The sequence below is a fragment of the Natator depressus genome, chromosome 5, assembly GCF_965152275.1.
Source record: "Natator depressus isolate rNatDep1 chromosome 5, rNatDep2.hap1, whole genome shotgun sequence".
In the NCBI taxonomy this organism is placed as follows: Eukaryota; Metazoa; Chordata; order Testudines; family Cheloniidae; genus Natator; species Natator depressus.
The window spans coordinates 9,697,424-9,720,179 of NC_134238.1; the positions used below are offsets into that span (position 1 = coordinate 9,697,424).

At 41.0% G+C, this 22,756-nt stretch overlaps 1 protein-coding gene across 1 annotated transcript in view; it reads left to right on the forward strand.

Moving 5' to 3' along the window:
- Positions 1-22,756, forward strand: part of PIK3C3 (phosphatidylinositol 3-kinase catalytic subunit type 3) — a 135,845-nt gene that overhangs the window by 68,013 nt on the left and 45,076 nt on the right. Inside the window, exons 17-21 of the mRNA XM_074952302.1 lie at positions 1,216-1,344; positions 1,716-1,785; positions 7,230-7,294; positions 9,830-9,914; positions 11,407-11,481. Of these exons, the coding sequence (XP_074808403.1) occupies positions 1,216-1,344; positions 1,716-1,785; positions 7,230-7,294; positions 9,830-9,914; positions 11,407-11,481 (424 nt within the window). The remainder of the gene's footprint in view (positions 1-1,215; positions 1,345-1,715; positions 1,786-7,229; positions 7,295-9,829; positions 9,915-11,406; positions 11,482-22,756) is intronic.

Consider the following 22,756-nt stretch of genomic DNA (forward strand, 5'->3'; position numbering starts at 1 on the left):
TATTTAAAGCAAGCAAGATACGTATAATTCATGACCTGCCCAAAAGAGAGCCAGAATTTAGATCCAGTCTTTCAGTAGGTGCCATTGGTGTCCAAGTGCACTTTGAGAAGATGGTGGCCACTCAGTTCTATCTCTTCCCCCGAGAAAGAGGTTGGAGACTAGTCAGTAACTAGTAAACTCAGCAGAACCAGAAAAAATGTCCTTGAGGAAGGATGGGGCCTCTGTGCTTTTGAGTCTAAGTAACATCTTTTGGCTTCAGTCATAGCTTTTTTTCTACAACCTCATTCAGTCCTTGTGTAGAAGAATAAGGATCTATATTTTTCAGAAAAAAAGTAAGTATCGGTAGAAGATGTGAATACCACTGCCTCAGAGCACTACTGCAAACAGCTCTTGTGAAATTGATCCGTTAAAAGTCTCCCTTATGTACCTGATTTTTATTTCATTTTTGTTTGAGGCCTCACTTGATGAATTACAGTAAATAAATTTATTCATGTAGATAATTGATCTTCAGCTCATTTTATGAGGGGTGAAACTGCAAACAGAATTAAATTAGTTCTTTTAAAAAAAAAACATTTAAATTTTACTTTTGCTTAATTAATTGAGAAAGCAGTTAATTGGTTTGAAAATATCCTATCCCTATCATTTCTTTGACATTTATAATGTAATTATTGAGTTTTTCTATGGGTTTTTTTTTCTGGTCAGTTTAAAATGTTTTGCTCCTTTTATGGTGCTTCGAAGTTTGAATCAGATGTGCGCAAACTTAATTTCTGCATTTTCCCCTAATTAAAGAGGATAGAATGATTTAATTTTTTTTACCAGGATCCATTTGATTTGTCTTACTACTTCTCTCAGATTTCTCACGGAGTGCTGTATCCTCTGTGGATGAATGGAATCTAGAAATTATATAAAAACTGGAAGTTCTATGGTCAAACTTTTGCTAAGTGGGGGCAGTACGTTCTTGATGCAGAGTCATGGACTATGGAACACAATATTAGAGTGCCAAATGAGCCCTACTGGAGCAGTCTTCAGAGCCTATTGCAAAACCCACCATTTTGCAGATGTATTAGGCTAGAAGGCTAAAAAGCAAATGAGAGAAGCAATTATAAATGAATTTACTCACATGTAGAGAAGGATTCTCAACTTAGATTTGTCCCAGTGAAGTTGAGTATTCAATTTGTTCCAGTGTACTGGTTCATGGCAAATTTCTTTTTCCAGAGTGCCCTAATGCCTGCCCAGTTATTCTTCAAGACAGAAGATGGAGGCAAATATCCTGTAATATTTAAACATGGTGATGATTTACGTCAAGATCAACTTATTCTTCAAATTATTTCACTCATGGACAAGGTGATGAACGTTAATCAAGTGTTTCTTAATCTCACTATTAAACATCTGTTTTATTGTTTATACAAGCTTAGGAAATTTCTCTTGGTTAAAACCCAGAAAACACAAGATATTAATGCAGCTTAATTTAGTACTCTTTTACTGTAGCTGTTACATTCCAAAAAATTCCAGTCCTTACAAATATTGTTTAATGTCCTCTGTGGACAAAGAAGAAATGAGCAAACAGACTTTCACTTATGCCTTATGACAGATCTGAACTAAGTTTCCTCAAAAGGGAATAAGTTACTGTATTAAACCACAGCACAACCTAGCCTCTTTTAAAAAATGTTTGATTATTTTTAACTGTTCCACTCATGTTTGTGTTTTCCTTCCAGCTGTTACGTAAGGAGAATCTGGATTTGAAGCTGACACCATATAAGGTGCTGGCTACGAGTACAAAGCATGGTAAAGTTATTTCTTTTTTAAAAAAAAACACTGAAAATAATCAGGTATTTGTCTTCCTCAGTTTCACTTACCTGGATGTAGACATTCTCTAACTCAGGCTTCTTGTTAGTGTTACAGGAGGGTACAGCTGACTTCAGGTTGTAAGATTTCTTTATAACAAACTTGGGAAACTTGCTTAAAAGCAGATTAGTGTTTATTCTTTACCTTCTATTTCCCCTCTCCAGCTTTACTGTCAAGTGCTTGTTTTGCCTCACCTAGTGCCAAATTGTGAAATACTGGTTGTCATTGTTTCAGAGCTAGCTGCACCTCTGTTCCCTCTCTGATCTTTGAGGATATTTCTACACAGCAATAAAAAAAAAAAAAAAATGGTGGCATGGCTGTGGCTGGCCCAGATCAGCTCACCTGGGCTTGTGGGGCTCGGATTGCGGGGCTAAAAACTGCAGGGTAGTCATTCGGGCTTGGGCAGGGACCAACAAAAAGTAAAGATGTTACGTTATGAAATGCACTCCAGTGTCAACTTATTTTGACAAGTGTTGAGATTTCATTGAGTAATAGTAAATGTACTGTGTTATGCTTAGTAAAACTAGTTAAATCTCCATAATAGGAGACCTTACAACTAAATTTAGGATGAAAACTAGTAAGTTCTTCTAGTGATGATCCCTAAATGGATTCCAGACATGGGTGTGCATGCGCGCCATGTGCAAGAGCTATAAGTGGACGTGCGGGTCGATGCTGTTCCAGTTCCACCTTACCACTGTGTGGCCAGAGTCGGAACCCCTGTTCCTTGCTGCTCTTAGGTCTGCTAAGAGAACTCTTATCTGTTTATTCTCACCTGTATATAATTGTTAGCATGTTCTCGCTGGATATAGTAGTTCTTGTACAATTTTAGAGTAGCAGCCGTGTTAGTCTGTATTCGCAAAAAGAAAAGGAGTACTTGTGGCACCTTAGAGACTAACAAACTTATTTGAGCATAAGCTTTCGTGAGCTACAGCTCACTTCATCGGATGCATTCAGTTTTAGTTATTTAGGCTCCCCTGTCGGACTTCTTCCCCGGAGGGGAGACAGTACCTCCTCTCCCCGCACCCCTGGGATTATGCCCCGACAAGCCAGCTTGCAGAACTGTGCTTTGTGCCTGCTCTTCTTCTCCGTGAGCGTCAAGCACCAGCAGTGTCTCGGTGAAGTCTACGTCCTCATCCACTGTTCCATCTGTTGCTCATTCCTGGCTCGGACTCAGGAGAGTAGGGAACTTCGCCTCCGCGTGTTCCTCATGGAGGAAGCTATGTGTGCAGTTGGATTCACCGGAATGGTGCCCATCAATATTGGTGAGTGACCCTATGGCTTTCTCCCACCTACTGGAACCCTCTGTACTGCTGCATCCGCTGAAGCCCCACTGTGAGAATTAGAAACCCAGACATGGACATAAGGGCGCCTCCCCGATGGCCGTGCCCAGTCGGGTGAGAAGTAACACGCCGAGCCGGCTGCTGCGGCTCCTAAGAAGCCCTGGACAGAGCATAAGATGAAACACCAATGCAAGCCGTAGGTGCTGCTTCCCACCCTGACTCCCAGTCTGCCGCCATCTTCACCGCCGGCGCCATCTATGCCGCTGGGCCCTTTGAGACTGGCACGCCCGGCTCCCACACTCCAGGCTGCCTGGAACTGCTGATGCCCACAGCCAAGTTCATTCTCCCATATGCCAGTTCCCTATCTGCGGATGCTTCATGCTTACCTCTCCGGCGGATGAACCTCTCCTACTCCTTCTGGAGTGGCGCTCCTCTTCCACCCACACACCAACAGCTCCACCTCTACCAGATCAATCCTCTGAGTCTGAGTGGTTTTCCAAGCCAGACCCCTTCTCTCCTGCACGTTCTCACAGCCCGGATTGTGGGCATTACCCGCCCTAGCCATATGCCTATGACCCTTGCACTGAGCCGTGATTCCATTGCCCCAGGGCCCGCCAATGCGTGGCGAACCCTATGCTTGGCCCTACTGGCCTCCATGGGACCCCATGTAGAATGTGGGCTACCACTGCTGCCCTATTACCAGCCGTCCCCTGCTTGCACCATGTCCCCCTCTGGGTATGATGAATAGGAGGAAGAGGTCATCGTGCAATTGGTGCCGCTGGTCATACCCGGACAAGGCACTAATTCCACTTTCTCTCTCCCCTCTGGATGACCATCACCAGTACCACAACCTGCTTCGGCTCATGGCGGAGGCTCTCAACCTTATGGTGGGAAAAGGTCCAGGACCCGCAAAACAAACTTTTGGATAGCCTCCTGCTACCTGGACCCTCCCTCACTGCTTTCCCTATCCACTTAACCATTCTACAACCGGCACAGACAGTTTGGCACATGCCCACCTCCTATGCCCCTACTCTGAAGTGCCCCTGGAGATCCCTCCCATTGCAATCTCCTACAAGAGGAAGCAGATGCCCTGCTCCGGAAGGGCACCATAGAGCGTATTTCCTGCTGTTATCATGGCTGAGGGTTCAATTCCCCCTATTTCCTTATTCCCAAGAAAGGGGTGGCCAGTGGCCCAATCTGGACCTCCAGTTGCTCAACAAGCTCACCCGTAAGTTCTGATTCTGGATGGTCATGCTCCCCCTCCCTTATTCCGTCCCTCCCCTGAGGCTTCTGGTTCATGGCTCTCAATGTGAAGGATGTCTGTTTTCACATTGACATCCACCTGGCTCATCAGAAATTTCTCTGTTTCACCGTGGGGCACTCCCATTATCAGTTCCGGGTCCTCGCCGTTGATATTGCCACCACTCCACATGTGTTCAAAAAGATTTTCACCGTCATCACCACCTACATGCGCCACTTCTGTCACTCTGTGTTTCCCTGCGTGGACAATTGGCTCCGCATTGCAACATTGCACACCTGCCTCCTTTCCCCTATCCACGCCCTTCATGATCTCCTCACCCACCTGGATATCTATAGCAACGAGGAAAAGTCAGTCCTCAACCCTACCCAAGCGATCACTTTTACTGGGGCTCACTTGAACTCTATCTTGGGCTGCACTTCCCTCCTGACGGATCTCTTTGCAGCCGTCACCTCTCTCTCATATGGTCCTGGCACCTTCAGCTGCTCTTCAGCTACATGATGGCAGTTGTGTATATCAACAAACAAGGTGGTGCCAGGTCGCCCTCTCTCTGTGAAGAACCTTTCACCTCTGGAACTGATGCATCAAGCATGGGATCACACTGCACACTGTGCACCTTCCTGGCAGACACTTTCAGCAGGTCCTTCTACACGAATCATGAGTGGGAGATCCATGATCCCATGCTTCACTCCATCTTACACTGGTGGGGCAGCCCACATTGGGACCTCTTTGGGATTTTGGAGAACTGCAAATTCCCCCTTTTCTCCTCCAGAGGGACCCTCGGGATGGGCTTGTGGGGCGAAGCCCTCCTCCTGCCCTGGACCTCCGAAGTCTGCTACGCCTTTCCACTCGTCCCTCTGCTCCCGCAAGTCCTGTGCAAGGTATGACAGGATCGAACAATGATCAACCTGATTGCCCCCTTTTGGCCTCGCCAGTACTGGTTCACCGACCACCTCCACCTCTCCGCTTTTCCTCCGATCCACCTTCCATCCATCCACCAACCCCCTGTGGATGGTTCCTCCGTCTTCACTCACCTGACCATCGCTTGCTTCCTTAAAGGCTTGCTCAATGCCTGTCTGCTGGAACCCCCTCTTGGAACATGTACATCATCCTCTCTGCCCTCACTAAACATCCCTTTGAGCCCCTCCTGATCTGTTCCCTCGCCCACCTCTCCATGAAAGTGATCATCACCTCAATGAGGCACATGAACACCTTCACTACTTGCTACGCCATTCCCTCGGCGGTGGTGGTGGATGCGGCTGTCGGCCGAGCGGTCCTCCAGACTATAACTTCACGCGACTCCACGCACCCACCTTCATGCTGAGCACTGCTCGCCACTCTCCCATGTCTAAAATCCATATAGGGACCATCACTTGAAGAAGAGAAGGAGGAGGTTACTTACTGTAACTGGAGGTTCTTCAAGATGTGTGGTCCCTGTTTGGATTCCAATACTGCCCTTCATGCCCTCTTCTGCAGACTCATTTCTTTCAGATAAGAGGGATACTGAAGCGGCGTTGACCTGCACAGCCTCTTATAGCAGACATGCAGATGACGCACGTGTGGGTCAACAGACACTACCGAACAGTTTTCGTTCTGGTGCATGTGTACCCATGTCTGGATTCTAGACAGGTACCACACATCTTGAAGAACCTTCAGTTGAAATAAGTAACCTCCTCTTTCTCCTGTATTTGTACCATTGCAGTCTTTAAAATGTCTCATGATCCAATTGTATTGAAATCCACTAGAATCTGCTGTTTTCATACCATTTTGTTCTCTCATTATGATTTTTAAAACAGGTAGTCATAATCTTTACTTGCATCCGATGAAGTGAGCTGTAGCTCACGAAAGCTTATGCTCAAATAAATTGGTTAGTCTCTAAGGTGCCACAAGTCCTCCTTTTCTTTTTGCGAATACAGACTAACACGGCTGCTACTCTGAAACCTGTCAATCTGTACAGTCTTCTATAGAAGGGTCTATTTTTATCCATAACAAGAATCAAGAGACTCAAGTTATAGTTCCAACTTTATTGCTAGCTTGCTGCCTAGCCTTGGGCAAGTCATGTAAAATTTTTATATGCTTCTCTATGCAAAAAATGGGTATAATGGCTACCTTCTTAACAGGATGTGACAGTTTGTCCCCTCTGAATGCCACCAGATGTGCTTGGATCCCACTGAGTTAGCCTGTTCTTACAGCCGGGGTCCCCTTTACCTGGTTTTGCTGGGGTAGGCTCACAAGCCTCTTCCAGCCAAGCACACAGGCAGGGCCACACCCAGCTGCACAGAGAGAGCGATCCGCTCTGGAAAGATTCAGCCTTAGTGGCTTTCCCCAGCACTCTGGTCCCCACTCCCTTTAAGGGGTACAAACCCAAAGGTTTTATGAAATTTGCCCCCTCCCTCAATGTGGAGGAAGATCTACACAACCTCTTGCCCCCCCCCAGTTACAAATTACATAAACTGAGTTATATTATAAAAAAAAGAAATACGTTTAACTATAAAAGGTGAATTTTAAATGGTAAAGAGGTAGCAAACAGAACAAAGCAAATTACCAAACAAATAAAGCACTAAATTTGATTCACTAAAGGAATTGGTTACAAATAGTAATTCCTCACCCAAGATAGTGTCTTAAGTAGATTCCTTCAGAAGCCAGATATCTTTCCAGCCTGGGTCAAGCAACTGTGTAGTTGTGACAAGTATATTTAAAATTTACTGCAGGCTATATGTTTACTGGCAAAACCTTGCTTGCTGAGTGCAGTGGAATAAAAGGTGCATAGCTTTATTTCTTCACCAAAGTTATTCTCTACTTATTTTACACCTTCAAGTACTGAAGATACTGCTTTCTTATCACAGGTTTCATGCAGTTTATTCAGTCAGTCCCTGTTGCTGAAGTTCTTGCTACCGAAGAAAGTATACAGGTATATGATCTGGTGTCTCTTCTTTTTTTGTTCATTTGGGGACAGTGTCTTCATATTGCTGATCTTTTGCATGAGTATGCAGCATGGATATTTAATGACTAAAATCAATATTGTTGAAGAATTCAGGGCAAGACTCAACTAGTTTTGACACTGAAACTCTGTGCTTTACTGATTAATTGAAACTGATAGTTATGGGTCTCGTTCTGTACTGTTTTTTTTTTTCTAGTTTTAGGTCTGCTATAGGAGTTCATAGTAGCAAAAGCTTTAGAACAGTCAGTTGAGATACATACCAGTGTTTTTTGTTACTGAGACCTCCCACACTAGCATCAGCTTTTTGGATACCACAATCAGCTTCAACAATGGAACCCTACGGACAACCATATACAAGAAATCCACTCATCAGCACACCTACCTTCATAGATCCAGTAACTACCCCAAACACACCAAGGAATCTGTTATCTACAAACAGACACTCAGATATTACAGAATGTGCTCCAAAGAGAAAGTCCAGGATACACACCTTAACATGCTCAAAACCACCAACCAAAGACACTTCACCAGGGAAGTAGATTGCATCATGAAACACACCACCCAAATACTTTGAGAACCTGCTTCAAGACAGAAATAATACTCCTCCAACTGTACACCCTTATTTGTCACCTACTAGCTCACACTGGAACCCATACATGGTTTCATCAGACAACTGCAACCTACACTCGAGGGGGACCCCATCCTGAAATAAATCTTTCATGATCCCTCACTTCTGGCCTTCAAACAACCTTCTCTCCTCAAACACCCCTCCCCCCCCCCCACATACACACACACACACACGCGCGCGCGCACACCTCTCCAAGCTCATCATCATAAGCAAGCTCCCCACAGACCTGGACATGCCAACTCAAAGTAGCATCAGACCTTACCAGAAGAACAGATGAAAAACCTGCAGACATATTGCCACTGCTAGAATGATAAACACCCCCCACAACATACCTTTCAAGATCAATGGATCCTACATGTCTATCACAACATGTGGTGTACCTCATCAAGTGCACTAAATGACCCTATAACAACTATGTAGGTGAAACCAGACAATCACTACATTCCCGAATGAACTCTCACAGGAAAATGATAAAAGACAAAAACACCATATGACCTGTGGGTGAACACTTTTCATAAAACAATACTTTGTCTGACCTATCTGCCCTTGTCCTCAAAGGAAACGTGCACAACACTTTCAAAAGATGAGCCTGGGAGCTTAAATTCATAACTCTGCTAAACATTAAAAATCATGGACTGAACACAGACATGGGATTTATGTCTTATTACAAAATCTGTAACCTGCTAACCCCCTCTTTTTGTCCTGTGACTGCAGAGGTCACAGGCCACTCTACCCTGAATGGTCCCTTAGATTAGAATACGTGCTAACTACTTATGCTGAACAATTTATTCCACCTTGCATTTTAGATGTGACACTGAGTACCTTTACCTGAAGAAGAGCTCTGTGTGTCTCAAAAGCTTGTCTTGCCACCAGAAGTTGATCCAATAAAATATATCACCTCACCCACCTTCTTTCTCTAATATCCTGGGATTCTACACTACATACACTATGCTAAATTCCCAAGGCATACCAGAGCAGGACTTTCTCCTGCACAGCACTTCAAAAGCCTGCACTTTTATACATTACAATATCGTCAAGGGCCCTTCACTTCTGTATCCTGGCCATTTTCAGCAATGTAGGGTACTAACCAGTTAACTGATAACTTTGCTGCACATCCTTGAATGGCTTTTCTTTAGGTGATTACTTCATGAAAAAACTCCTTCTCAAGTTCAATACATGATTTGCAAATGTTCCTAACTTGGGAAAATCAAACCCAGTTTCCTTCAGAAGGCGGTTATGGACTATCTTGATAAAGGCTTAATTCCATTCCAAATTTCAGCTTTAAACCTTGTGACTACTTCTATAAAAATTACTAGACTTGTTTGTTTTGAGTGGAAGTAAGTGGCATAAAGTATTAGTGCATAATTTGTCTAATGTTCATCACATTATTCTAAGATGTTACTCAACTTTTAGATTAATTTGAATTGCTAGTGCTGTTTAGCTTTTTCTAGTCTAGCAGAAAAATATATTTACTGTGGAAGCAGTTTTGATGCTCATGGTAATTATACAATTACTCTGCAATGCAAATTTAATTTTATGGGTTATTTTAAAGGAAGAGCACTTCAATTTGTGACAGTGATTTTAAATCTGTTTCTGCTTTGGTGAATAAGAAAATGCGAACGGAGATCTAAACTGTAGCATGAAAACATAACTTGCTACATTTTTTTGTTTGTTTAACGTTATCTGTTAACTTTGAACATAACACATTCTTGAATTCAACCTTGACATTCTTATAAGTTTCATGATTGATACCAGAAGTGTCTCTTCACAGAGTATGGTAATAGATTTACCAAGGACATAAACTGCTAACTTTTCTATCTTCCCTGAAATTAGTTTAAAGCTTTATGGGGTAAGTAAGTGTTTTGATGTCCTTCCAGAACTTCTTCAGAAAACATGCGCCAAGCGAGACTGGTCCTAATGGGATAAGTGCAGAGGTCATGGACACTTATGTTAAAAGTTGTGGTAAGTTTATTACAGATGTTTACTTGCTGATTAGATGTGCCACTATTAGCACAAAGGACAGTAGTGTGCCACTATTGGACCTGTAGAGTTAGTAATATTCAGATGCATTGTAGGTAGAATTTATTAAAAAATAGTGATTGATATTTTTAACTTTTCTCATTTTTCAAGTACCTGAAATGAGAGGAATTCATCATTTAAGTAGTATAGTATCACAGTGATCCTGATAAATATTGGTTAACCAATGAACACTTAGATTTCCCAAACATATCTTGCAATCATGTATTTTCCTGTCTAACAACATGATGGCAGTGTGACAGGTTAGGCCCCTTAGGAAGCCCCCTGATGCGCTGATGTACCACTGAGTCTACCTGTTCTGCCAGCATGGGCCCCCTTTAACCTGTCTTGCTGAGTCAGGCTATTAAAGCCTCCTTTAACACACACACAGGCAGGGCCACACCCAGCTGCAGATCAGCTCTGGGAAGATTCAGTTTAAGGGACTTGCTTCAGCACTCAGGTGTCCACCTCCCTTGGAGTGCAGACCCAAAGGTGTGTTATGAAATCTGCCTCCTCCCTCAATGTGGAGGAAGGTATGCACAACTTCTTGCCCCTCCCCCCCAGTTAGAAATTACAGAAACTGGGTTATATTATTATATTAAACAAATTTTATTAACTACAAAAGGCAGATTTTAAGTGATAAAAGGGGTAGCAAACAGAACAAAGCAGATTACTAAGCAAGTGAAACCAAACACACAAACTAAGCTAGTTTCACTAAAGAAATTGGTTACAAATAGTATTTCTCACTCTAGATATTGTTGCAGGCAGATTACAGAAAGTCTTGAAAGGCTGCTGTACTGGTCTCCCTCTTGAGACCTCAGGTATTATTACTCACAAGCTAGACGCTCTTCCAATTTGTTTTTGTTTTTTGTTTTTTTCAGAAAAAAATATTCCAGTGATTTTTTTTTTTTTCCCCACCAAGTCTAATGTTAATAGTGTGAGCATTGTTAGCATTAGGGACTCATTGATGACTTAGTTGTAACTTCACTGTCACCATAAGATTATAGGAGCCAAGTATGAAAGCAGTATAACACTGGCAAATAGAATTGTGTAAACGATACTATTTGCAGGACTTTAAAATATTTATTTTAGTTTCACTTTCATGGTGTATTAAATCATTCCATGCTGATCTAATGTTGGAAGAAATAAGGTGACTTTCAGATTTTAAGCATATGTAGCCTTGTAAATGTACATACAACTATACAGTATTAGATTTTAAGATTTCATTAATACATAAGAAGATACCTACTACATTTCTCTTTGCATTTCATTTTATTTCAAAAGTTTTTCTTTATACTCCCTATGTTCTTGCTTTCCCAGTTTATCCATTTTTCAAGAATTAATCTAATGGCAAACCTACTAATATGAACAGTATGGAACACAGGATATCCAGGATATGGAATATTTTTGATTGTTTATAATTTACTTGTCATTGCAGCTGGTTATTGTGTTATTACCTATATCCTTGGAGTTGGAGACCGACATCTGGATAATCTCTTGCTAACAAAAACAGGTATTTAAAAAAAAAATCATCAAATACTGCTACAGTATAACTTTGCAAATATATCTTGGCCTAATGTTTTGTTGAATTTTATTTTATGGACACTCTAACATCCAACAAGTGATAGTTGTGGATTAGACTTTTTTTTTAATGTTAAGGCTACATCAGACGATCTAAAGTTGACTTGTTAGTAATTTATAGCTTGAGATTGAACGTATTAGTGAGGTAGCAAGTAGGGAGCAGACTGCATCATGCACAGAATTAAATACTTATTTCACCATGTAAAATGAGTGCATGTTGGATACTGATGTCAATGGAGATGTATATAATGGGAGTCTAGTAATTGCAGTTAAATACCAATATTCTTATACACAATACATTTTCTCTCCACTTTTCAGTTTATACTGTTGTGCCTATCCTACATACACTCATGTGTGTTTCATTGTAATAGAATTGTTTCTGAGTTTTGAAGAAAAACTTGAATTCATAACTATAAAAGTGGCATGGAAATTAATATTTTTTTTCTTTACAGGCTAATGTACAAACAATGCAATAATACGGAAATTCCTGTTCTGTGCAAATTAAGGACTGCTAAAAATTTTGTCAGTTACAAAATTGGTTGACTAAAATGTGCATTGCTGGAAAGCAACACTCAGCAGATTAAAATGAAATTGAGTTGCTTATTGTAACTGCCTCTCTGATTAATTTTGTCCTCAAAACAGGAAATTTGACACTGATAACTTAAACCTTTCAAGTTTTAGCTGAAACGTTAGGAAAACAATGATGAAATTAATGGGTAATTACTAATTAGAAAGTAATCCTGGCTCCAAAAATCCTAATTGTTCTTTATAAAATTGTTTAATTTTTCATAGTCTCAAAGCAATTTCAGGATCTATTAATTGTGTGCCCATTGTGTAAAGACTTTTTGCAGACAGATTTGGCAGCTATTATATACTCAGCTGCATTCCAAATACAGTACAAGTTTAAACATGTTGTTTTTTTAGTACTAGTTATATTGATATTTGACCATCTTGATTATTACACCAAGGTATCGCTGCTCATTCCTGCGGTTCTAATACTGTTTTTAACCCAAAAGTGGTTCTATATGTCCTTCTGTCAATTCCTAGAAGGGGTTGGCAACCTGTGGCACGCGAGCTGATTTTTACTGGCACGCTGCTGCCAGCAGGGGTCCCAGCCCCCAGTCTCACTCAGCCCACTGCCTGCCTGGGTGAACGGAACCCCAGGCTGGCAGCAGTCTGAGCGGGGCCGGCGGCCGGGACCTCGGGTGGCAGGAGCCGGCGGACGGGACCCCAGACCGGCAGCGGGCTGAGCTACTCAGCCCACCGCTGGTCTGGGGTTCTGTCCGCCGGCCCTGCTCAGCCCGCTGACAATCTGGAGTTCCGGCTGCTGGCCCTTTGCCAGCCGGGGTCTTGGCTGCCGGCCTGAGTGAACAGAATCCCCAGCCAGCAGTGGGCTGAACGGGGCTGGCAGCTGGGACCCTGGCTGGCAGGAGCCGGCGGAACCCCAGACTGGCAGTGGGTGAGCTGCTGCCGGTCTGGGGTTCTGTTCAGCACCCAGCTCAGCCTGCTGACAGTCTGGGGTCCCAGCCGTCAGCCCCTCGCCAGCTGGGGTCCTGGCCACCGGCCCCACTCACCTCGCTGCTGGTCTGGGGTTCCAGCCGCTTGGCCCCCTGCCAGCCAGGTCTGGGCCTCCGGCCCTGCTCAGCCCTCCTGCTGGCTTGGGGTACTGGCAACCAGCCCAGGGCTCTGCTCCTGGCCTGGGCCCAGCGCTCTGCAGCCCTTATAAAAAAAAAATTGCACTACAGTTAGCTTAAAAACTCAGCCCGCTGCCTACCTGGGTGAACGGAACCCCAGGCCAACAGCAGGCTGAGCGGGGCCGGTCGCTGCGACCCCGCTGCATGCATCCGATGAAGTGAGCTGTAGCTCTCGAAAGCTTATGCTCAAATAAATTTGTTAGTCTCTAAGGTGCCACAAGTACTCCTTTTCTTTTTGCAGATACAGACTAACACGGCTGCTACTCTGAAACCTTAAAAACTTGAAAACTTAAAAACTTTGTATATTACAGTAATTGTTAAATGTATAATGTTATAAATACATAGGTTTGATGAAACAAAGTAGTTGTACTTATGTGCCTGTGCTTAATTTGTGTTTTCGATGATTTACCTTCTCAAAAAATCTTGCATGTCTTGCACCCGCAGGGAGTGCGTGTACCCCAGGTTAAGAACCACTGCACTTAACTGATAAGATCCGCATTTTAATTTAATTTTAAATGAAGCTTCTTAAACATTTTAAAAACCTTGTTTATTTTACATACAACAATAGTTTAGTTATATAATGTAGACTTAGAGAGAGAGAGCGAGCTTCTAAAATCGTTAATATATTACCGGCACGCAAAACCTTAAATTAAAGTGAACAAATGAAGACTTGGCACACCACTTCTGAAAGGTTGCCGACCTCTGTCCTAGAATCTTAAATGCATGTCTAAAATCCTTAATATTTTTTCTCAGTGTTTCTAACACATGTTGTTATAATTATACAGGCAAAGGTATAAGAATTATCTGAAATGCATGTTTAAAAAACCCTGTGCATTGAAATTGAGAGAGAGATTCTGGAAACTTTCATAAGCAAAACTTTTTATAAAAAGCAAATTAGGCAATGGCAGAAGTTTTAAAAACAATAGGCACGCGTATTTGAAAATGTTTACAATTGAATTGGACTCACCAAATTGTGCACTAGCAAGCCTTTGTAAATATAGAGCTATCCTTTTTAAACACATTCTTCCTACCTACCCTTCTGTACCCTGTTGTTTGTTAAACTTGTTGCATCCTGTCTTAATTACTGTAGCTTGTAAGCTCTTAGAGGCAGTGACCATATAATATAGTTGTAGTGGTTTATAGTTAAGCATGGTCATTGTCTCAATTACACTGTTCCTGGTAGGGTAGTTTAGCCCTCCCGCAAAACCTTACCTCTTCCCTTTCTGAGTCCAACAGAACTGAAGTCCACAAACCTTCACCCCTTGGTGCATTGCTAAACTTTGATGGTGCAGGGGTTCACAGGCAGTTCTTTACTAAACACACACATCACATTCCTTCCCAGAGTTCTTATCCTCCTGCCTGCTTCTTGGCCCTCCTCTCCAGCTATTCCACAAGCTTTTTTCCCTATAGGTTCCCTCTATGCTTTCCTCTCAGCTGGAGTCACTTCACTTCATGTTCTCTCCCTGTTCTGAGAAGGTTACTTATGGTCCCAACCCCTTTCCCAGAAGCTTTTGCTCTCAACCCAAGCACCCTAGAACTTGCAAGTCCCAGAATGCGTTTGATGTGGGCTTCAACAGTAACAAGAGCGTACTGGGCCTTGGTTTGGGCATGTCTTTAAAGAGCCAGTACACCCTGAGACATGTTCTTTGTAGAACACTTAACAAAAAGGCTCCCTATTCCTGATTGCAACCTCTTTGCATTGTTAATTATATAACAGTTGAAGTCAATCTGAGATCCAGAAACTCAGCACCTCTGAATATCTAGGTACTTAGTCTAACAATTGGGACTCAAAATAAAGAGGCAATTTCTGAAAATGTTAGCTTCACTTCAGTTGTTCTCTGTAAAAGGTGGGTAGTATGTATTACTTTCCAGAGTGTATGAGGCTTCAATAAATAAGGGCAGAGAATTAAAGCCAATCAGCTGGGGAGATGGGAACAGAACTTCAGACCACTAGGCTCCCAAACCTGTGCACATTTCCTTGGAGAGGGTATTTTTATAGGGACAGGTGTGGAGCATGCAGCTGTCACATAGTTTTCCAGCTAACAGAGTATGACCTTTCTTAGCTGCCTCCTTTATGAGCTTAGCAGTTACCCATGCAAAATGTTCTCCGTATTCACAGAATGACTTTCAAAGGATCATAACTCCAAAAAAAAAGCTAATTTTCTGAGAGGCTTAAAGGCAATTAGGACTATCTCCATGCCAAATATCAGCTTTCTACCTTCAGTTGTTACTTCTATAAAGTTGACCTTTTTTATTATGAAGAAAGTGTATTTTTCGTCATATATTCAAACAGAGGAACATTTTCTTATTCTCTCCTTACCCTCCACCCCTCAAAAAAAAAAAAAAAAAAAGGTACCTTGGACATAAACCTAGCATTGAGATTTTGAGCCTGAAAGGTGATCATTTTCTGAATCCCCAGACTGTTGAAAGTGACATTACCATGGGAAGTGCCATGCAACCTTAACCATAGCAGGTCACAGTTAGCACCCCATTTTGATAGTTATCAAGGTTTTGTGAAGTTGGAATGTGTGGGTGATGTAAATAAATGTACTGTTATTTCTTCGTTGTCACCCTAAATCTGGTCAAACACAGTTCCTGAATTGCAGAGATTAGTTAAATTCCAATATGTCAGATTTTGTTTACTGAAGAATGTAAGGCTTCTAGCATTCAATTTATAATTTCCCTAATTACATAGAATTTTTCCAGCCTGACTCTCTAAGTCCACCTGATAACATTTTATTATAAGTATAAAAACATAATTAGCATAGTGTATGTTTCTGCTATTTTATTAGACCTCAAACAGGCTGGTGTAGTAAAAGGATTTGGGGACCAAACCAGTTACAATGGCTTTACCCATTTCAATTTATGGCAAATAAAATGTAGGTCCATGGTCTTGACTGAACTTTAGGTAACTTGAGCTAGTCGCACCATTTATGATGATCTGGTATCTACATTATGTTTAACAAATCTGAAGAGTTTCCAAATTCTTACTTGTGTCTGGAAGTGTGTTGTAAGACGATGGTTTTCAACCTTTTTTTTTTTTTTTTTTTTCATTTGCAGACCCCTAAAAAAATGTCAGGTGGACATAGTCTGAGGATTCCCAGGGGTCCACCGACCACAGGTTGAAAACCACAGTTGAAATATATTGGTTTAGCTTCCTTACATTCAGTAAATACCCACCATCTGGAATTTCACATTTACCCAAAGCCCCTCTCTCATAATTACCTTAGCATTTTTGTTGTTTTTAAAGGTGAAACTGGTATCACTGTCACTAAATTAAAACCTTTCTTAAATTAAAACAGAGTAATCAACAGAAAACAACATTAAATGGCTGGAGAGAAAACTGAGCCAATGTATAAACTCTGATTTTGTTAAATGATGCACTTAAGCATTAATGCAGAGTATGAATTTTGATATGGAATGAATCTCTGACCTAAGCTCTTTAGTAAAGGTTTTATTTATTTCCTGGATGGGCCCCAGTTTGTGTTCATTTCATTTTTATCAGATTTAAATTGTTTGAAAACTAGCGTGAAACTTTAACAAAATATCTTTTTCCCAAAACATTTACTCTCCTTTGTATTTGCGTCTAGTTTTGTGTCTCAGTTTGCTGTTTGTACTGTGAACCTGTAAAACATTTTTGAATACAATGCGTATGAAAGGCTGCAGAAAATAAAGCCCCTGTCTTGCAATTCCAATTCACATGAAAATCCTTACACTGGGGACTGAATTTAGTTTTTCCACTGGAAAATCCTAAGCAGTGCACAGCAGAGGGCAGTACTTATCCATGATAAATTCTGTCTGAAATTCCTCTTATCTCTGTGTTATAATATATACTCCATAAGATAGTAAAACAGTGTGGGTTTGAATGTACCTTTTTCCTTAATGATTTCCTTTGTGACTGGTAAGCAGACTTCTCAAAATCTTAAATTCTGCATCAGTTTGAGGAAGAAAAATATATAAACTGATATTTATGGTATTTTTGAAAGTGCGGAACCTGTTTATTAAAAGTACCTGTATAGAATCAATCCTACAAACACTTGGTATCAGGCCTTATACTTACCACTGAGTCTCCCATTGACTTTGATGCAAAAAGACTAGTTCTAGTCTTCTCTTGTGGTTGAGAAGCTAAACACAAACATTTTTCTGGCAATATAGTTTGTATAACCACAAAGCTTTCCCTTCTTAGCAGGATTTGTTTAAACCGTGCAAGCCCTCCTGGGCAATGGGGGCCATAAATAGGGCACTACTGGACCCAGCTGTGGGTTTCAGTACTCGATCTTATGTTCCATGTGGGAGGAAATTCAACAGATCCCAGGAGCCTTTTATGGCTTTCTCTTAATAGTCCTCAGCTGATGGCTCCTTCAAGTCTTGCATTTAAAGTCCATTCCATAGGGCTTGTCTTTCCTCTCAACACATGGGAAGAGGTGTAATTCTTTTGTGGGATAGCATGAGTATGGGCACCATCACAGCTCTTTCTGTAGAGGGTATTTTGTGCTTATGACAAAACTAAATGTAAAATTAGTCCTTTATTAGGCAGAATACAGCATTAAACATGAACACCAGGACATGAAAACAGCTCTTCCCTACTGTACATCAGAAACATGTAATCAGTGTACTGTAGAACCAAGATAACAATACATGTAGTAGTTTATGGGCTCTAAAATTTTCTGTAAAAAGAAAGGGAGTACTTGTGGCATCTTAGAGACTAACAAATTTATTTGAGCATAAGCTTTCGTGAGCTACAGCTCACTTCATCGGATGCATGCAATAGAAAATACAGTGGGAAGATTTATATACACAGAGAACATGAAACAATGGGTGTTACCATACACACTGTAACGAGAGTGATCAGGTAAGGTGAGCTATTACCAGCAGGGGGGAGTGGCGAAGAAGAAGAAGAAAAAAAATTTTGTAGGGATAATCAAGGTGAGCCATTTCCAGCAGTTGACAAGAATGTGTGAGGAACAGTGTGTGTGTGTGGGGGGGGGGGGAGAAATGAACACGGGGAAATAGTTTTACTTTGTGTAATGACCCATCCACTCCCAGTCTTTATTCAAGCCTAAGTTAATTGTGTCCAGTTTGCAAATTAATTCCAATTCAGCAGTCCCTTATTGGAGTCTGTTTTGAATTTTTTTTGTTGGAGAATTGCCACTTTAGTTTGTCTCCAGAGCTTAAACGGGACAGTGTCACCATATACTCTTTAACCAAAAAAAAAAAAAAAAAAAAGTGGGGGGGGGGGGAGAGGAGAGGGACAAAGAAAAATGAACCCAGGGTCTGAGTAACTTTTAAATAGTATGTCCTTATTCTTTTTGTTGTTGTTTTTTTTAAATCAGGGAGCTAAAGGGGCTTCTACAAAAGAAGAGATTGACCATACAGGAGAAACAATAACTTTGATAGTATACAAAGTATTGTTGAAATCCTAAAGTAAACAAAATGAAAATAGATCGCTCTTCCCCCCACCCCCCTTATTTTTACCGGTAACCATAGCTGATTTATTTCATTTTTTTTAGTGTCCCTTTAATACTGAAGCATTTTTAATTTCTTTTAGATTTATTTTAATAAGCTCAATTATTTTTACTCTGCCATGTATTGTTTCAGTATATGTTCAGTAAAGAGATTTAGTGGTAATGAACAAAGTATTAATTACATTTAATAGATAAAAGTATAATTGTGTAAACTAAGTCATGTAGCTTCTCATTTTTTCAAACTGAGAAGCCTTTCTGATACATTAATACATATTTTGGCAATTCATACACAATGTACCTGAGCCTATGTAACTTAAAATGTACGTATTATGCCTCGGTATTGTTTCTGTAAAATACTTCAAAATAACAGCACTGCAAGCGATTCCTTTTGTATGAGAATAGATATTGTCTTGCGTCTCACCGAATTGAGATGCATTATAAACTAAAAGAAAAGGAGTACTTGTGGCACCTTAAAGACTAACCAATTTATTTGAGGATAAGTGAGCTGTAGCTCACAAAAGCTTATGCTCAAATAAATTGGTTAGTCTCTAAGGTGCCACAAGTACTCCTTTTCTTTTTGCGAATACAGACTAACACGGCTGCTACTCTGAAACCTGGCATTATAAACTGTCATTGATTCCTATGCATTTTTAATTTGTTGCTTCCAAAGCCAAGATCAGGCACTATGGCAGCAACTATGTAATGAGACACTGTCTTCCAGCAAAATACGCAGTTTCAAACAACATCAACCGATCATTGCTGCATCACAAATCGTTGCATATATAAATACTGGTACTTGAATGCCATCCGTCAGTAGACCCTTCGCTGCCTTAGAAAGAACTGCTAGTTGTGAAGCTGAATTGTCACCGACTTGATGGAACACATTTAAAAAGAGTAAAGTTCCCAGAAGTTGCATCTTTTTGAAACGACCCATCTTAAAACTTTTGTCTCTTCCATTTATTGAAGGCAACTTGTTTTTTTTTTTTTTTTTTTTGGGGGGGGGGGTGTTTTGCTTTTGTCCCCTCTTCTCAGCTCTTCTTCATTGTTACAATTGGATCGTCTAATGCAGCTCTTCTGAGGAGACGCCAAAGTGAAAGATAGTTGGACTCCAGATGCTCCCCAAAAGTGCTGCAGGTACTATAAGTAGATTTGCTGAATTTACCAGACCCTGTTGTATGTAAAATAAAGAAGCTTTAAAACATTCTCTCTCTCTCTCTCTGTATGTATGAATATATAAAAAAAAAAAAATCATGATGAGAGAGAGAGAGTACGAACATACTAGCTTGTAAACATCTCCAAAATTAATTATCCTCCAAATCCCTCCTTAAAACGCCTTTTCTGTTATGCCTACTAAACCAGCAGCCTTGCCATTGTCCTAAGACCACTGCCTATCATGCTGACTAATATTGTCTCCTTGTTTTCTTGGATTCTCCTGGCAGTAGCCATCTATCTATTGTCTTATCCTTAAATTGTGAGCTCTTTAGAGCAGGGACTGTCTTACTATTCTGTGTTTTATACAGTGCTCAGCACAATGGGGTTCTGATCCATGACTAGGGCTCCTAGGTGCAACAGTAATACAAATAAAAGTGCAGAATATATTTATCTGGATCACCTTAAAGTTTTTGTCAGTGTGTTAGGATTTAACATCTGCACACTGAATGAATTTTAACAATAAGCACATCACTTTACACTCTCCTTTCTACTTCACTTTCCTACTTAGGCACAGACTGGCCTTGTCTAAATTGAGTAAAATTAGGACTTGCAGAACGGCATTGGTGGTGAATTACCAGTGGTAGCAATGAATTAGGAATTGTAATTTTCCAGTGGAGGTGCAACCACCATGAGGGTTCTATTGCTTTCTCTTAGCAGGTCAGACCTTTTAATGGTGACAGCATAACTCTAGGGGAAATTGAATGCTACCATCCCATTTTCATGAGAGGAAGTTCCCCCTTTTGGCTGTGGCCCACCTTTCAGAGCATAAATTTTGCTACGTAATAAATACAGGATCCTGGATAGCAATCTTTCAAAATTACCATGGAAGCTGTAGTTTGAAACAAAATTAATGCCATCTTCAAAATTTAAATTCAATGTCAGTAAATTACCTTCCTGAAAATGGGGAAAGATGAACTTGGAGTAGTTTGAGGGGACTTTCAGCTTATTAAAATGTAAGAAGCCCTTTGGCAGTGTTGTTAAAAATCTCGTTTGCAGTTTTGTGGTAACTTTCATTCAAGGACTTCCAAATACTCAAGAGGCTTTAAGTAGTTAATCCTCATAACACTCCAGTGAAGTAGATAGAGGATGGATATCATAAGAAACAAAACACCTGCTAGTGAAATGTATCTATCTGAAACTGCAGGGGACTCTAAATAGGTGGAGTGTAATTACCTGACATAGAATTTGGCCAGAGCACTGCTCTTGTAAAAAGTGCAGTTGGATCTTAATGATCATAAATTGCTGGGACCTGCGTTTTGTGTCATATTAGCTCCTGCAGCTCCTTGTAGCATTTATTCAGTAGTGAATTAAAGGAAAGACCACTCCCTGCAGCACTGAGTTTTGGTTGGTGGTCTCCCAGTTTAAGTGCTAATCTGGTGTAACCCTACTTCAGTTGCAAGAATCTGGATTGGATGACAATGCTGGCAAAGGTGCAGGTATTAATACTTGAGCATACGGGGGCAGAGTTTTAAAATTGAAGGGTTCTTTTTTTGTTTGTTGTTTTCCCCTTCAATCTACAGCCACAACACTTCACCTTCCTGTATTTAGGGGACTCAATGGATAGCACTCACATATATAAGTAGGGCCCTACCAAATTCACGGCCATGAAAAACGCGTCACGGACTGTGAAATCTGGTATCCCCTGTGAAATCTGGTGTTCTGTGTACTTTCACCCTGTATTATACAAATTTCACGGGGGAGACCAGCATTTCTTAAAATGGGGGTCCTGACTCAAAAGAGGGTTGTGGGAGGGTTACAAGGTAGGGGAGTCATGGTTTTGCCACCCTTACTTCTGCGCTGTCTTCAGACCTGGGTGGCTGGAGAGCAGTGGCTGCTGGCCAGGCACCCAGTTCTGAAGGCAGTGTCCCTCCAGCAGCAGCACAGAAGTAAGCGTGGCAGTACCATACCATGCCACACTTACTTCTGCGCTGCTGCCTTCAGAGTTGGGTCAGGACCCCTACAGCTACAACACCGTAAAATTTCAGATTTAAAGAGCTGAAATCATGAAATTTAATATGTTTAAATTCCTATGACTTTGAAATTGACCAAAGTGGACCATGAATTTGGTAGGGCCCTGTATATAAGTATCTAATTTGTAGGTGCAGTTTAATGTTGTTCTACTATGTAAATACTTGCTACACCACAAATCGATTCAGGTACAAAAATGAAGTCTTGGTTAGGACTGTGCTGAAAACCAGGGAATTAAATGACCTACTTTTATAGATGGGAGAACAGACTCAGATCTGGATGCCAAAGCTTTGGATTGTATTTATTTGAGGATTTAAAATCCTTAATCCAAAAAAGTAATTTGTTCCTTAAAGATAAGAAATTTATTTATATATTCCATAAAGAAAACAAATTACCTCCTAAAATTGGGAAATCAGAAAAGATATTTCTGTTATCACGATTAACTACATTTCCAGCTGCTCTGCATGGACTGACTTCTGTACCAATTCAAATATTTTTTGATTAGGTGGGGCTCGATGTGGGTGGACTCATGTACCCATTTGCTTAGATAGGAATATAACTCTGATCTCTGGAGTCCCAGGTGAATGACTTAATAATTAGAGAATCCTTCTGATTTAAAGGTTCTCTCAGAGTTGAGCTGTTATAACAAGTTCAGAAAAGCTGGATTAGTAGCTGGAGCACAGGTGTGATGTGGCTGTCAGAATAAATGCAGTTTATCACATGATAATGACACTATATTTAGAAGGAAAGGAGTTTAATTGTATTCTGTAGAATACAGGGTTTTTAAGTTGCCTTTAAAAGAAATGTTTACTACAGTGTCCATACTGGTTCACTACTGATTTGTAGAGTGGAAGGGTTGATGCTTCTA